The sequence below is a fragment of the Ischnura elegans genome, chromosome 1 (assembly GCF_921293095.1).
Source record: "Ischnura elegans chromosome 1, ioIscEleg1.1, whole genome shotgun sequence".
NCBI lineage: Eukaryota > Metazoa > Arthropoda > Insecta > Odonata > Coenagrionidae > Ischnura > Ischnura elegans.
Window position 1 is genome coordinate 63,878,295 of NC_060246.1, and position 18,274 is coordinate 63,896,568.

The 18,274-nt window shown below is 37.2% G+C and overlaps 1 protein-coding gene across 2 annotated transcripts in view; it reads right to left on the minus strand.

Moving 5' to 3' along the window:
* Positions 1-18,274, minus strand: part of LOC124162134 (ribonuclease Z, mitochondrial) — a 54,737-nt gene that overhangs the window by 21,751 nt on the left and 14,712 nt on the right. The window contains exons 1-4 of one of the 2 annotated variants that reach the window (XM_046538565.1): positions 16,249-16,387; positions 10,224-10,509; positions 3,727-3,978; positions 1,214-1,609 (exon numbers count right to left, since the gene is read on the minus strand). In XM_046538565.1, the coding sequence (XP_046394521.1) occupies positions 1,214-1,609; positions 3,727-3,978; positions 10,224-10,497 (922 nt within the window). In that variant the 5' untranslated portion in view covers positions 10,498-10,509; positions 16,249-16,387. Of the gene's footprint in view, positions 1-1,213; positions 1,610-3,726; positions 3,979-10,223; positions 10,510-16,248; positions 16,388-18,274 lie in introns of those variants that run through there. The other variant, XM_046538558.1, reaches the window with a different exon arrangement.

Below are 18,274 nucleotides of genomic sequence, written 5' to 3' on the forward strand. Positions count from 1 at the left end.
TTTGAAATTTTGGGCACGCTTGAATACTTCGTATATTATGTACTTCTGAAAGTTCGTAAATTGAATGTGTGTAGGAAGAGGACTAACAGTTCGTCCAATTTACGAGTGGCAATGAGTGGGTCACCATGATTCCACAGGAATGGAGCTTATTATATGATGTTGCGTGTAAACTGAAGTATCACCTGATTCATTGATTTATTCTATGAATGGAAAAACTGTCTAATGGGTTTTGTAATACATGTTAATCTTATAAGCACGTCAGTCAATGCTCATGCATACGTTAAGCAGCAATTCAGCTAAGTGTCACCTGTATAAGTGTTGGATCACCAATATAGAGAACAAAAATATGTAATCAGTGAAGTTGAAGGTGGATGAATTAATGCGATTGAGTGGGTGATGGCAGTTACGCTCGAGAATGATGTAGAACAGATCGAAACCGGTTGCCTAATATTAAAATAAGTGTGGAAAGTACAGAGTGCCTTTTATTTTATTTTAGCAAAAATAGTCAGGATGATGTTTTCTTTTGTCCCACTTTTCTTCCCTAGCCTGAGTGCACTTGTCATCTTCATTTAAGAGTGTACTTCTTCTAAGCCACCAGAACATTTACATGATATTCCATCACAGTAAGCAGGCATTGCAACTTCCATCAAATGTAAATTCTCAACTGCCAATGTATGTTCAACAGAGCAAATATCTATTGGAAACAAAGCTGCCGATAATGACCATTTGGACTACGTACATGCCTTGAAAAGAATCCCAATGTGCGATGGGTAAATGATGCATTGCGTGATTTTCCCATCACTCATTGGAATGCTTTACATGGCATGTACCTGTGCATTATCTGATCACCAATCATATCAACAAGTCTTCAATCATTCAAAATGTATAATTATAATCAAATTAATGGCACCAAAACATTGAAATTGAGTAGAACTACAGGGGATTAGACTACTATAGCATAAAAAATAAGATGTTTTTTTCTCAAGATTCTGAAATGAAATGTTTGTACTAAGTTCCTCAATACAAACCTCTGAATTCTACATCCAATCAAATTCATTATAATGAGAGTCTACTGTGCTAGATTCCACTTCTATGCCCAGAATCAATAAATAAAATCAGCCCATTACAACTTTAAGCCCACTGCATGAGAAATTATTCACTCTCACTTAAGCACATTATATTAACCAACAAGGTACTAGCCACAAAATATCACCTGTGTCTTCATTAACAGTATTTATGATGGAATCAGCAGCTTGCAGACCTTGCTCATTCCTGGCATCTATTTCCGTTTTTGAAATGTTAGGAATCCCAGAGTCAGCCAGTAGAGGAAAGATTTGAGAATGTAGAAGATTAAGTTTATGTTGCAAACGATGAACTGCCACACTCCCAGTGCATTCATTCCAATCTGCCAAAGACAACTGAGTAGCTCCAGATGGAAATTTTGATGCCCACTCAATATATTTTGCATTTGACAAAACTTCTGCTGGACTGAAGTGAATTACAGCCATCAAATTTTCTGCTATAGCAGATTCTGATGGATTTACATAGTTTTGTAATTGTTCGCTACACAAAAGAGCATCAATATAATCTTCATTAGGACAGTCGATAACTGAAAAAAATGAACAATAAAACATGAATTATGTTACTACACACTAATACAAGGTAGGTCGTTCGCATGGCCATTAAGATACCCTTTCCGTGCATGACGTCACTGGAGTGCAATTCATGTAAAAGATATAGTGTTAAAAAAATTCAAATTAATAAAACAAAGGTGTATGGATGACATCTCAAGATTTATGAAACAGTTATTGCAAACAGGATAATGGCATTTCTATAACAAAATTGCATTTTATCTAAGTCCTAATTTGGTTTTTTAAAAGGATATTCAGCTGAATTGGCCTTCTATAAATTTGTTCACTTAATTCTTTATGGACTGAATTGTCACCTCAACACTATTTCCATCATTTACAATCTTAGGATAGCTTTCGACTCTGTTGATCACGAAATACTTCTGAGCACAAAGGTGGATCTATAGGGGGTGGAGGAGAGGGAGAGGACTAGCATTGGATCAAAACACACACAAGATAAAATCAAAATTTTTGGAGGTTGCCACTTTGTACAAAAGCATTCAGTTATATTTCCCGATATATTTACCTACTTTAACGAATTGAAATACAAATTAGCTCGAAAGTTAGGGCCCATTTCATATGCTTCTGGTAAGTTACATTCCAGGGGCAGATCCATAGAGGGACTGCAAAAATGCAAAATGGAAATATTTTCATGCATGCTGACAATACTAATCAATTGATAAAACAGTCACGCAATTACGGCACAAGATTAAATAACTAACATAAAGAGATGGTGTATTCAAAATACAGGTCTTGATAAATACGAGTAAGTCCTTATTTATGTTATTTCTCCCAATACAGAAAAAAATTACTACAGTCTGTGCATAAAATTTAAAGATTGCAGCCTGGGACTTTCCACAGATACAGAGGTTCTGTGGAAAATGGCACTGTAGCTCGGGGAATTTCTCCTAAATATGATCGAATTTTTAAGTTACAAAAGTGGAAAATCAGAATAATATGCAAGGTAAGACAAAAAGATAGTTACCGAAGGCTCTTCAAGCAACTGAAAATTACCCCTATCCTGTGTGTACATGTACTATGTGAGGATATCCATAATTATCATAAACAAAATAAACTTCACTGTACATACTAATTACACACGCCATCTTGCTTCCTATAGAAAAGGGCCAATATACATGGGTTGTAAGTTGTTTAACAAATTGCCAATAGAAATTAAAAAACTAAGGCCATTTTTTATAATTAAAATTGAAAAAATATTTCCTGGATAATTCTTTCTATATTGTAAAAAAATTCTTGTCAAAGGGCAAATGATATGTACCTGTTGGCCTTTGCAAAGGCCTTTGACATACACATGTTGAAATAAAATTGTAAATACACTGCAATGACATCACCACTAGTTGTGCAACGACCTTCCTTGTATTAATAGCACTATGACATGAAGATTAAAAGTATACCAATACTACCTATTATTATTATTTAATTATGCAAGTGCCATATTTTGTTCCTTTATGATTCAAAGAATGCTTATTGACTTAATGACAGTCTAAAGTGAATTAATCAAGAAATATGAGGGTGATTCAAATGAAAAGCTTAAAAGTGCAATGGGAACACCCATCTTGTGGTGGATACTGCTACCTTATCCAATGCTGCTGCCATGGTCCTTATAGGCATAAGGACCATGGTTGCAGCATTACTCTGCCACCTGCAGGTGACTTAATGGACAAAGACAACCACTACTGCCAACTATCAAATAAATGGTACAACTTTTCACAATTCAACTGCCCTTCCTAGGTTTTCATTTGAATCTCCCCAGTACACTTTAACACCAGTTTTGTAAGAGAAGAAAGTTGATATCCATTTTATTATATTCTTGCTACGGCTTTCAGAGGTAAAAAATACATATTGCCATCATTGTAGAGAGATAGGGGAAAGGAAATAATAGTGACAGATAATAATATCTGTCTCTTTCATCCTTGTTTATCCTTTAATATTCATTAAAATGAACCGACTAGTATCATTGACTACAAAGACATGAAATAGTTAATATTTAAATTATTTTATTAACTATGAAATACACAAATCATTATTGCTGTCCAAACATTCTACTGAGGTAATGCTGAATCATAAACAGAATTACCGAGAAAAACCGGCCCCGGGTCTGGAGGTGAGCATACATCTGATGCCTTCACCACAACACCATTGGAAAGAGTGATATCCTGGCCAGCTTTTAGCTGACCCAATAACGGACCAGGGGGCACACCAAAGTCCACACACCTATCAAGCAGGAGAGTTCCTTGTTTTGGTTGAAGTTGGCAGATATAGCACATGCTGACAGAACCTTTTTCCCCCAAACGCTGGGCACTTTCATCCCTCTTCAAACGTTTTTGTTCTGCAAATGAATCAGTTATTGAGAAAATTAATTTAATCGTCCATTTATTATATGATTCATGCAATCAATTGATAAGCTACTTCACATGAGATAATAATGTTTTTGGTTTACTTATGAAGAAATTCAGTCCTGATACTTTTGCCTGCTGATTGGACCACACAAAAGAGATAAAATAGTAAAGTAAAATTAAAGCCATGGTATTCACTTACAAAAACTCACAGTGAAATGAATAATGAGCCCAACTATATTTAATAAATTTATAAGTAAATTATATTCCAGCCATATTTCAAGCTTCACATAATGACTGCATCTAGCATTTTGTACATCTGTAATATCCCTTTGCTTCATTTTCTGCTTGATTCAAGTTCATGCATCATTGAGTGAGAGACAACACTGCAGCATAGTGATGACCAACGTCCAGCACAAGGTGTTTCCACTCATACAGAACACACAGAATGTAGACTGGGAAATCCCTACTAAACAGCAGCTATTAGTACTAACATGGGGCTGAAGATGGTATGAAATGTTAGGCCCAATGGCCAGACATCATCCGATAGACCTGAAGGATAGTGGCACAGCAGACAAAATGTGATAGTAGACAGGGCTATAAGTCATGGCAAAGACAGCCTATCTTGGAAATGAACTCACTGAAATCAAAGTTACTGACGCTTTGGTTGAACATAGGGTTAATTACCCAATGTTAGACAAAGTGGTTGCCTCAGAGAAATTTTGCTCGATTTTTAAAGTCAATTTTTTATTTCTTTCGATGATGGATGGAGAAACTCTTGATATTTTTTTTAAGTTAATATACCTGTTTTACCTGATCAAAATAATTTTTATAGCAATCGACGACCCATGCAAGTTCCGATTTCCAATTGAAGAGTGAAACCTAGCCAGTAGGAAAATGGTTCAAATTTCATGAGGCAACATTTTTAAACCCTATTCTTGGATTTTTAGTTTATCATAACATTAATGAAGTCTTATTCCATCAACTCCCTCTGTTCCCTCTGTGCTCTCCGGCGAACATAGATATACAAATGCTTTTGTATATCAATGTTCGCCAGTTCCTGAGAGATTTACAAATATTCAAGTAACATAATTTATAACACAGAACCAATAACTCATAATAAATGTAAATTAAGTGAATGCCTATTGAATGTTAAAAAAATCAATCTAACGACATTATGCCTGGTATTACTCAAACTCTTTTATTACGTGAGGGAAAAACAAAGACCCTTGCCAATGTTTAGCAAAATATCTATCTTAATTTATTGCTTTTGTCAGACCTGGCAATGTAGAGGGGTTCTAATACAATGTTCTCCATCTGGCTCTTAACCCTTTAGCTGCGGGAGCGTCAAAATTTTGCTGTCACTGTGTGGGGGACATGAGCGGGGAAGATATTTTTCCGACGACCCTGGCGTGTGTCTAGCAGGTAGTGGAATCTCATAATCCAGGACTGCCCCCCTGACGAAAGACCATGAATATTATATGTCCTTGGTAATTACGCAGGGATGGAAGTCCCACCACCGATAGTATTTGAAAGAGAGACCAATGCGTTCAAATAAGTTTCCCCGGCTAATAGACAACAGCAAGATAAATAAATTCCTAGGAAATGCAAGGATTCATTGGAATTGTTTTCATTGTGAATGCGCCGTGGGGAGCAGGGAGCTCTCTCTCTCGGAGAAGGGATAATCCGGGTTGCGCTCCCCGTGGTGAGGGTGCCCAGTCCTCGAAAGACGCCTTTGTGCTCTCTGCCACTAGGTTGGACCGAGTTCAAGCAACCGCGGAAAGGACGGCAATTAAATCTTAAGGAAAGGCTGCTAGCGGTAAGAAAATCTGGTCAAGCGTAGAAAAACGTTTTTCCCGCACTCACCATGCAGACAGTTTAAAAACGTTCCTGCAGCCTAAGGGTTAAAGACATCCTTTATCAATTGCATAATCAATCTGAGCCTAGCATGCAGTCTTGAAGTCTCTAGCAGCTCCAAATCTAATTCTCTAAGCATCTGCAAAGTGCTTCCTGTATACCCGTAGCAGTTTTGGACGAACAGCACAGCACGCAAAGGAAAAGGAGGCACCCACAAGAGAGAACCGATAGAAGAAAGGATGCGTAAATAAAAACGGTGGAGAGTTCGAAGAGGGATCGCAGAGGAACATATCGGGCAGTGAGTGGAATAGGGAACTTGCATATATTTCAGATATAATCAAGAGCCCCAAAATTATATAAAAATATATGTTTGCATACCACGGTGAAAGTTTTTGTATTATTTTATGACGTGGTTTGCGATATTTAATGCATCAAAGTTCACGAGAATTTTCAAATACAAGTGAGAAACGAAAACGGCCGATGATTGGCTGGTAGAAAAGTGACGTCATTATTCAGTACGAGGAGGCACGGCCATAGTAGGGGTTGCATACTTGATTGCAAAGCGACGGCGTGGTTATGATTCATTTCTGGAGGTGCAGACGTATCGGAGTTGTTCATTGTGACTTCAGGGCTATTATTTGATCTATACCTCCTTCATTGAAAGCGATAGATTGTGTAAAGATGAAGGAATATGGTTATTCTTAGGCTGATCGTAGCAAGCTTCCTGTTACTGATTCCACCATGATACCAGGGTATTTTAGTGAAACTGTAGACTTCGTCGGCGCCGAAAGTCGATGCTGAGAAATGGAAAGGTAGCTGATGTGCATCTGAAATGTTTTATAGTTCATAACAAAGTGAGACTTGCATGTACTATTGGTGAAAGCGTATACTCATGTAAAATGTGTATTCTTTATTTGGTAGTCCGGTAGAGAGTCTTATGGTGAACTTTCCACCTCGAAGCTGTCAATGATACTTTCAACTTAAAAATACCTTGCCTGGAAGGAGACAGGAAGCTCTTTAAGACTGGAATCTGAGCAAGCCAGATTATTGATTTTTTTACAATTTAGTAGCGATAATATGCACGAATTTCCAACACAATCTACCATCTTGTGACTCAAAAACCCCGAAGCCACTTAATAAACAAACGTCTTCAGGTGTTAATAAGTTACTTTTGTAATTAAGGCCTTCCTAAAGTAACATTAAAATGTGAATATTTTCCAAACAGAGTCTTTAATGCATTTTGGGAGCTTTTCTCGCGATATATCTGAAACCTAAACTAAAGAAGAGTTCATCATCATTGCGATCGGCTGTCACTTAAAAATTCTGTATTGGAAATCCTAAAGGGATGACCTTCGACGATGACCGTGATCACCTACACTCTCACTATCACTGGAACCCGTGGTAAAAATATCATCCCAATCCAATTTCTATTTGGTTTTCACTGGGGAAAGAGCAACATATGAGAGAACTTCACATTCTTTGGGCAACTTTGGGTTTGACTTTCCCTCAAACACCCCATTTCCTCTGTAGTACACATCAGTCCTACTTTATACGATGGCCTGACAACCTTTAAATGGATCCTTGGTTTATCCTGACAACCAACTAAATGGAAATTGCTGATCCACACATGTCTTCTTCTTATCTCCACAGTTTCCAAATCAACGGCTGCAAAACATTCCTCTTGTGACTCAACTTTTTCTGAAAAGCAAGCAACGGCGTAGAATAAAATCGAAGAATGAAAAGAAAAATAGAAGATGAATGCTGTAGATGTAGTAGTTTTCCCTAAGTTGAGTTACTAAAGTTCATGAAGTTGAAAAAACGGCTAATTTTACGGTGAGCGGAGTCATTTATTGCACTGGTGGTGTATACATTTTTGAATTTTTTGTAAAAAAATAAATCAGAATTTAGGATAAAATTTTCTTTAAAATGACTTATAATTCATTACAGTGCAACCTCGATATAACGACATCCCACGGTGCACTAATAAACACTCGCTATAGCGAATTGTCGCTTTACCGGAGGTGGAACAAATAATAGCCAATATACCTGTTGCGAAAAGATATACAGGAACAGGAGTGGTGCGGTGACAGATAAACATCTATCCGATAAACGTAAGCATAAATTCAGACGAAAGGCGATGTTTTTTTGCATCACTAAATTTCCTTACTCAAATAACGACTAACTATTCAAACAATTTATAAGCGCCGCACTGAATAAAAATCATGCAAAGCATTGTTTCGTCAATCATTATATTTATCGAACGACAGTTTACCACATGAATTTGAGACTGAGCACTCCATTAACTTCATTTCTAACAGATCGCTAGAGGTTACAGAGGAGTCTTGATGAAAGTCTTCCGGCGGTGAAACCCTCGCTATGGCGAGAGCCAACACCGAAAGGGTCTCGTAAAAACGAATTTTTTAACACGCTCATTTTAGGATCAATTGACGGTACATCGGCTCTCTCTCGTAATAGCGGGGGTGTCGCTATAGCCCGTACTCACTTTAACGAGTTTCCACTGTATTATATCATGCAGAGAAGCCAGGATATAAATTTGCAAAGTACAGCGGCACATCATTTATTGACGCCGACAGTAGAAGAAAACGCTGTCCTCTTGGCTGGCAGTCGAATGCATGAGGATCAACGTTGCTCTTTATTTTCATATTTCTTCCCTTGATTTTAAACATCATGGAATTTTCTATGTCCTTCCGTAACTAAAATTGAACAAGTACCATAAATTATTCGAGTCCATCGTACCCATCGAGAAACAAGTATCTCGATTTTTGTTGAGAAGTTGAGTTTTTATTCTACGGCGCGCCGAATTATAGAAAAATCTCAGTTTCAAGTTATTCAGTCGATGAAATATAGAAGTTAAATTTTTTTTGAAGTTATCTTTGCTCACATAGCACACGCGTTTATCATTCCGTTTATTATACTCTTCTTTTTCCGTAACGCTCATCCCGACAGACGGCATGCATCGAGGCTTTTTCCTAATTTCCTCCGTGGGAATGCAGATGAAAATTTTTTCTGGGGTGTAATTGCACAGAGGAACAATGCACCACTTGCAATTTTTCCTTATTTCAGCCTTGTTCTCCAATAAACACAACGTGGCTCTTCCAAACCAGCAGCTACGACGTTCCTGGGCTTGGATCTTGGACTCCTACTGAATTATGACGTCACGGCGTAATATTAGTGGGGGCGGTATTTTTTAGCCCGCGAAACTCAGGAGACTTTTGGGAGTCATTTTCTAGTGTATAAACTGAATTTTAAGTGGAAAAGTATATTGCGGTACTAAGTGTTTCCTGTAGTATATCAGCATACTGTTTATAAAAAGTATGCAATTTCCCTATTGTGGAGCATTAAACCATCCGGCAGTGTTTGAGTGGATTTGCGGAGCAGTGAACCCGATTAAGTGGAACTTAAATCATTATTATAAATACACACGAAAAAGGGGAAGAGTTAAAATAAATATGGAATATAAAGGTAAGTTATGCAATCTATTTGTTATCATATCCGATTGTAAATTGGGCCCAATTAGTCTTCCTTTATGATGTTTTGAATAAAAAAGTGTAAAAGTGATTTTGTGCATGCTATTTCATAATTAAGTGTGTTTCTATACCCTAAGGTAACACAAAACAAAGAAATAGAAAGTGAGTGATGTTACAGAATGTTCTGCACTTTAGACAGACTAAGAGAAGAGGAAAGGGAAGGGCCCAACAGTTCAGAGTTTACAGCTTTTGGATCTGTGTTGTTAATGCCATCTGTTCAAATCCTAATACACTTTGCGGGTTGTACGTTCTCCTGCAAATTCGAAGCCATCTGTGGGCGAGTGAAACCATGTGTGATTTTTTTTGAGTGTCAGAGTGCACCTCTGCCAGCATAACAAGGCATCCTTGAAAAGGTCTCTTCAGCCTTTAGATGAATCCCCAGATGTTGCCTTAGTTGTATTCCTTAAGCCTTAGTTATATTCCACTAGCCCTCACAAAGGATCCTACTATGGTCATATGCATGTGAGTGAAAACGTGTGTAGGCAATTCTGATTTAGAGGCTGGCATTTGGTCCCTGCTGAGAAATCCCCCCTTCTCGCGCACCAACAAAATTATCTGTTGTGCATGTGGGACGAGTGTTGGGAGATCTGTATAGCTTTTTGTCCAACAGCATATTGAGATTTTTACTTCATATGGTAATGGGATTTTCCTGGAAGGTTTTAGTTAGTTAGTAATAGTTTTGAAGAAGACAGTGAGCATGCAATGAAGATAGATGATAATGTAAAGATGAGATAGGGAAGAAGTGTATACTTTTCAAATAAAATACTTGTATCTGTAAATAAAAGACTGTTCAAATAAGGACAGAACACCTTAGCATCTCACACGGAACTTACCAACACTAGAAGTTCCATTACTCCTTTTAACTTGAATTCTGTCTGCAGATTTTCCTTTGGTCTCATAGTCATAATAATCTATATTGTCCTCATCTTCTTCCATAGTAATTTCTTCTAAATCAACTGTTTCCTTGGCTTTTGGTAAATCAGCTGTTCTCAAAGGTGTGATAGGAACATATACCACTTTCATCACTGAATCACTGAACTCACCATTAACATTACTATGAATTTTAACTTGAAGGTCTTTCAACACAACAAATCTTCTGGTAGCCATGAAGATGTCTGCCTGAAATTACACCAATAATTTTATTAAGTTATTTAAACTAAGTCAATAATACGAGGGAACACTCAAAATTAAAAATTGGTTTTCGTTATTTGAAACCAAAAAGATATGAATGAAAAAAAACACACGACAAATTACAGAGCTCAAATTCGTATTTTAACCAAGATAAGTAGCTTTGAAAGCCCGCTAGGAGCTTCAGCCATGGCCACGATGCGATATGTATTTCTATTGGCTGACATTGCGTGACGTGTGAACCTCATGAATGTCATGTGTGTAACGTTTTTTTTGTCTCAAAATGAATCATTTAATTGAAATGAAACTTCTTAAGATGAAATGTTTACACTTTTGAGAGAGACAGTAATCATGGCAATTATCATGGATGTTTTAACTTGTGGACATACCATCGTAAAATCCTTTACTAATTAAGTACTGGTTTTAGCTTCCAGATGTAAATTATGAAATAAATAAACAAATGTGCTATAGCTGTTTTCTTGCCCTCTGAAGGGAGGAAATTCGGGGTTCTCTCTGTTTCTTTTAGGATTAGCATTCAAATTTCGTTGGAACAGCATTTCTTAAAGCAGAGGCCTCGCTTTGGTCAACTGTGTTCCTGATAATTCTTCAAATCAGTTTCGTACTATAGAAAATGGTAAACAATGTTCATCAAAATGAAAGAGTAACTCAGACATGGGGATTTTTGCATGAAAATATCCGTAAGTCCACTTATATTTACACCAGAGTTACACGTACAGTCAGTCACTTTCAAAAGTTTTAGGACAAAGTTTGGCACCACTTCTGCTTCTTAAGGAAATTTAGAGTATAAATGGTGCTGTGAATTTTTGAAATTAAGAGAAAAATGGTGGATAAAATCCTGGCGTTAGCATTAACGTACAGTTTGAAGTCTGGCGAAAGGAGTCACACATTATATTTTATTATTTGACAATTATTCTGTTTCAATTCATAATAGTTCAAACTATTTGGTAGTATTTATTCAGTACACATTTGCCTCTGGTTTCTCTGTTTTGTTGTAAGATTTGCAAAGTTATCCGTGTTAATTATTCACTATTTGTGCTTCTATTTATAAACCTGGCGGCAACGGAAGTCAAATGTGCTTATATTTGCTTATTGTGAGTAATATGATATCGTAGTATTCCTGGAGTAGAGATTTAAGTTAATCATCTATTACTTTGTACTAGTTGACACATAACCAGATTAGTGCCGATGACCCTTTCCGTTGCAGTGGTAGGCTTTTAATGCGCAAGATAGAAACAAAGAGTGAAAACCTATGCAAATATGCATTAAATGCACAGGACATAATCATTATATCCAACTTAAATTGAATCATAATGATATATGTATTTGTAATGAAAAAGAAATATTTCTCATTGAGTGCATATATATTTAAGCACATATGAAATTTTTGCGATGTGCGGCCAAAGACAACAAAAGGAGTAATGGAAAATAAATCCCTTTGAGTAGCAGAATAGAAAACATTAAAATGGCCCTCACAAATTTCATTGGTCTACCTCAGTAGGAATATGCTGTCTCCGTGCAGCGTCATACCACCCCCTTCCTCGGTCTGGGTCGTTTGGCACTACAAAAAAATACTTTTTTGATGTTTAACGAAAGGTAGATTCACATATCGGCACACAACAATATACATAAGGTTTCCTCCCACTCATTTAAAATTCTCCGTTTTATCTACCATTTATTTATACTTGAAATAACGTATAGAGTAGACTCTCGTTAATAAGAACAACGTTATTACGAAGTCCTCATTATTATGAAGCAAATAGTTGGTCCTGACGAAAAGGCCTATCCAAGCTATTGTAAAAGAAACGTTATTAAGAAATTTTTGTTTTTACGAAATTACAAACCTCAGTCCTGGTCCCGGCGGTTATAAAATGAACTTTATTTCGAAGTTCCACACATAAGCAATGGCATTTAGGTGGACATTCACTATGCTAAGTTTAACATCATACATCTGCGTCGCACGCCCAGCTAGATCAGTTCGCCACAATCGCGAGTTAGCGCTTACGTGTAATGCAGTGTTGTGTAATGCAGTGTTGCATCATGCAGGATAACCGTACTCCTCGATTCCTTGCATACAGTCCGGCCGGCGAGAGTTGTCCGATGACGGCACAATAGGAGGGGCAGATAACCCTACGCCAGCACGGTTTTCAGCCAATCGCTGTACTCCAAACGTACCCTCGCCTTGTCTCACAACATTGTCAACTGCATGAGGCTCGTAAATTGGACGTACAGTTAGATTTAACCCTTTCCTGCCGGAGACTACGAAAGCAAAACTTTACCACGCTACGAGTAGCATAAGAACATTTTAAAACTCTCCGTACGGAGCTCTTTTTTGGGGGTGAGTTGCCCGGGTACACTCGTCCCTCGGATTTGGGACCCAACTCAATGGGGCGCCCGGCCATTATCCCTGCCTCTCACCCGACCCTCGGACCCTTTCTTAGCGGGAGTCCGTGGGCAACTTATTTTTTTACCGGTGTTTTTTATAAATAATTATTGATTACGATTTCTGAGAAAAAACACTTACATAATAATAACTGACATATTTTTAAGCATTGTGAAATTTTAAACGGGTTTCTAGCGTTGATAATAACTTAGTTAGGACCTTTTCATTTTTCAGAAGGTTAGAAGTTTTTTAGAAAGTAAGGTGAGAAATTAGAGAGGGCATGCATTCTCGTATGGGCAGGCATGAGTACTAAGAAATGGGTTTTAGTGATAACGTTTTCATAGAAGTTGAGGATGCATTCAGCAATAAAGGAAAAAGGGTAGGGAAAAAGGAATGCAAGCCTGAAAACCCATGAAAGAACTAGCACAATAGCATATTGAGGATCGCTTTTCTTAGAATCGGAGAGGGTCATCGAAAAATTCGGCGAAAATGTCATTAGCGCTCAACACCTGAACTGTATGAATGCACGTGCGATATCATTGTGAGAGTGGAAGGTTTGGTTTTTCCGCGAGGCTACCCGAGACATCGTCAGTCGGCTGAGCACATGTTCCACCAAAAATGAGTAGCTAACAATAGGGCATACAACGCAGGTATGAAGTTGGATGTACAAGTTACATTACTTTGGAATACCGGCGTATTAGTAATTACTCGGGGGAAAATGAATGGATCAGAAAATAAAGGGTATGTAATGTAGGAAGTTATTTGGATTGTAACATTCATGAGCGATAAAACAATAAAACAACAGCATCTCCCCATTAAATATTTTTCATCCCGTATGATGAAAGAACAAGGTATTAAAGCATTCACATGAAAAGTTCGTTAAAAATAACACTAAAATTTCATTTAAAATTTGCCTACGCACAGAACAAAACGAAGAATTCGATACAATAAATAAAAAATTTGAGTTTGCAACAAATTATTCTTTGCAAAAACCATTGCCGTTTCAACCACTTCACCGCAAGTTCCTGCTGTGGGAAGGATCATAAATGAGTGGGAGGGTCGGGCACGATTGCCTAAGGGGAGGCACAAGGGTCTCGCTAAGCTGGGTGTCGGGCCGGGCCTGAATTCAACGGACCATAGCTACCGCTGCGGTCGGTTCCCATCCCCCGCGACAGCTATACCCGACATCAGGTCGTCTGTGTAGAAAGGTTTGCGACAGCTATACCCGACGTCAGGTGTTCTACGTATAAAATGCCCGTCGGCTCCACCCGACGTCCGGCGCGAAAGGGTTAAGCCTGATCCACCAAAACAAACCCTTTCTTCGAATCATAAAAACATGTGATTCTTCCTCTGGATCCTTCACGCTCGTCGTCCCTTCAGGCTCCTTTCTTCACGGAACCCTTTGAAGGCATTTCCCTTTCTTACCTGGCAACGCTACTCCAACCTAGACCATTCTGCCTGTCATTGGACAACACTCGGCGGCCGGACCGTAGGTTTATCAAACTAGGAACAAGGTCTTGGAGCGCATCCAGTTCGTCTATCGTACTTACTGCATTCGGGAAGATATCAACCCTCGACTTCGTCGTGCCGCATTCTTCTACTGAGAAACTGAAACGAATTTTCCTGCTAGTATAATTTTCCACGTAATTTAATCGCGTTTATTAAATACAGGTTTTTTTTGACGATTCCTAAAAGAAACGTTCATACGAACTTCGCTATTATGAACCTCCGGTTTTTCGGTCCAGTGAACTTCGTAATAAGGAGAGTCTACTGTACGACAATGCACTCCTTATGCAAGCAATGCAAATATCATGAGGTACACACGTCATGAACATGGCGTCGCCCAAGAAATACGTCTTTGGCGTGAAATTCAAGTTGAAACTTCAAACTACTCTAGGGGCAAAATTATTCAGTGATGAATCTTGAGATTGGTGAATTTGAATTTGGAGTGTGCCTTTCTTACACCCATTGCTTTATAAATCAAACATAATATTTGGTAGTGTAATCTCTTCTATTGGATCACTAAACCTCATTGAACCCAAAATAGGATTATATAAAATGTGTATAGCAGTACAAAATGTAGTCAGTCTGTCTTTCTTCCGAAACTAAGTCACAAAGAGGTGGACACTAAATTCAAGATTATAGAAGTATATATTTACTTAACCAAGTAACATAGAATGTACAGTGGTGGAAAAAAGTATAGCAAAACTCTTTGGCATCTGAAAGCGACCAGCTCAGGAACTACCTGAAGACGTCTGTCTACCAAATTTTGTCCTTGTAATTTTCTCATACAACCGGGAATTTCAAAAACTACAAGACCCATATGCCAGGGAAATCAATCATATTCAACCCATCATGACAACACGTAGAAGACTATAAACTATGAATTCTTCCCCATGTTCATCCAAGTACGCTTCGCCCACGTCTCACCTAGAATGGAGTTTTCACTGGTCGGCACATCTGTGAACACATTTGATGTAGTAGGAATTGAAAATGCCCAAGGGCACAATCGTTCCAGTGGCGTAGTGGGTAAAGCATAATGCTACGAACTGGAGGTTCTTCGGATGATTTGATGCTGCATACACACTGCTGACATTTTTCTAATCTTATAATTTCAAAAAACCTAGCATGATGTCTAGAGGGTGTTGCATGATCATTGAATTCTAAAGCACTCTTTATTTGCTGAAATTCAGCTCCTGTCTTATCTCACAAAGCCATTTGGGCAGTTGACTGTTGAGCCAATTTTTACTACTTTTTTCGCATCATCCAGCTCCGCTTCAGTGCCCTTAACCATTAGCAGCTAGTGAGATGCATCACTGCATATTCCTCCCCAATTTCAAGGGTAAATTTCTTGGCAGTTCTGTAGATGTGAATCACGGCACAGTATAGAGCCCCCCAAACTCGATAGTTTTCAAATGGGATATTTTGAGCATCCGCACATGTTTCAGCAGAAACATTGAGCAAATGATTGGGATAACAGAATGTTAGGCTAGGCCTTAAACTTTCTGACAAAATGTGCATTACACATAAATTAATTTTTTTAAATTTTTTCATTATTATCAAGGAACTAAAGTTATTATGAAGTCTTTAAAAATATTTTGCCAGTGGCATTTTCTGCTGTTGGCTTCCTTGCTTTCAGATTGCAATGATTTGAAACAATCCATCAATTTTGAGTGGGAATTTCATGTCAGAGCTGCGGTTGTAACACAATTATGTTAATTTGCATGCCAATTTATAACATCTACTCATAAGATATGGATTTTTGTTGCTACAAGTTCAAGACTAAATTACAAACAAAAATATTGCAAATAAAATGATTAGCTTATTACCTGTAGTAATCAATGGAGAGATTTTATTCTTGCAATCTGGTGAATGAATTAACATTGCGACAATTCTTCATGTAAGCTGTCAAATTTTTACTAAAAAATTTGTTCCATATGTAGCAAGATATTTCCTTTCCTTCTGAGGTATTAATTCTGTGATTGATAAATAATTGAAATGCACATTAAAGTTGGATGGCAGACTATGTATAAAAAATAAAAGTAAATGAGTTTAATAGTAAACATTAAATATTTTGAGGATAACGATTTGGACAAAAGAAAGGAGAAAACAATTATATAATGACTGCATGGAAATGTGGAAAATTAAAGCTTTAGAGTAGAGGGAAATTATACAGGATTTGATGAAGAAAGCTAGCATCAAAGGTCGGATTTGATCCAAAAAAACATTGCACTTGAATAAGAGGAAATGGATCCAGCTAGAATAATAGATTGAATGATTCAATAGATTGATTATGCCTATAATTCAAATGGAAAAATGAATCAGTCCATTATATGCATAAAAAAAGTTTAGCTAAGAAAATATCAATTATATCTCAAAAACCATAGAAAAAATGTAGAAAAAAATTCATTCTCTCCTATTTCCTCTATCGTAGAGTCGATTTCCATCAAGTTACCTTCCACCCAATTAAATTACTGTAACTTTGCAGTCTTCTAAATAACTTGGCACTAGATAAAAATCATAATTACATAATACTTTTTCTGATTCTCACTTATTGTCAGTTAATGGAATTTGAAAGTATTTAAAGCTCAACTCAGATGCACTTATTTTAATAAATATCTAATTTCTAATTATTGTTTTCATTCAAATATGCATTTGCTGGGATCACCAATGTGGTTCAAAATAAAATTTCTTTAATTATTAAGTTCACAAAGGCCAGTTTACACCTCTAATTCCAGCAAAAAAGGGTCATTCCATGTCAACTCAACCAATTTTTAGGGGGTCCCACGCCCACCACCCCAGATTTTGATTATTTTTTCCCTGTTGTTAGTTTCAACCTTAGTTAAGAAAAATCCAAAATATTAAAGACCCATTGCAAGTATTTTCCAAGATATGAGTGTTTGAAGTCAATGAGGCGCACACAAAAATTCAGTGCACCAGTCAAATTATTCAAAACTACCATATTTGTGCCCCTGTAAAACCTAAACCGAGTGAGCAAAGCTGGTAAAAATTTTAAAGACTATAAACATGCTGCTATAGTTTTCAAAAACGTTATCAAAACGATTTTCACTTGAAAACTTGTTTTTCTATAAATGTTCAAAAATTGCACTTTAGACAAATTTCGACAAAAAAGTGACATATTCAAACACATGTAAAAATCACATATATCAAACGAAAGCCATAAAAATCTCTGTAAGCATGGTAAAGACCACCAACTTTAAAATAGAGTGAGGTTTTGGGCAATTTTGAATTTATTTGTCGATAAATCTTATGAAAATGATCATTCCGCTAATGTTTTTCGTTGAAAAATGCCACTTTTTCAACTTCTAATAACAAAAAAGGGACACCAATCAGGTGACTGAGTTTTTTAATACAACTTGCAATATCCTCCCTCTTTCAGGAAAATTAAACCTGAAGTTGCTCCCACGATGGATAGTGCTTCTACGATTTATTTTAGGGATGGTTGTAAAATGGTGGGCTATAGCACCTTTGTTACAGGGCTTCCCCCAAAAGGTGAGTTGAATTTGAGTATTGAGGTTCCTTTAAACACCTATCATTATTTAAATTTAGCAGCCCATCTATTTTTAATTTCCAAAGATTATAAAATGGCAACATTTTCGCAAATATATGGATTTACTAGATATTTGCAATTAGGCAAAAAACTGGTTGAATATGTACCTATTTGAAGAATAAGTATATACCTCTGACTTCTAAGCCTGATATTAAGCATTCCAGGCCTTCTCAATTGCAGTGACTGTGCAATCTGGCAAGGTGCACTGTCTTCCTGTGATGGTCTTACGCACTGGTACTTGCATCAGTCAACATTATCCAGCACTAATCGAAATGTTTTGGCTA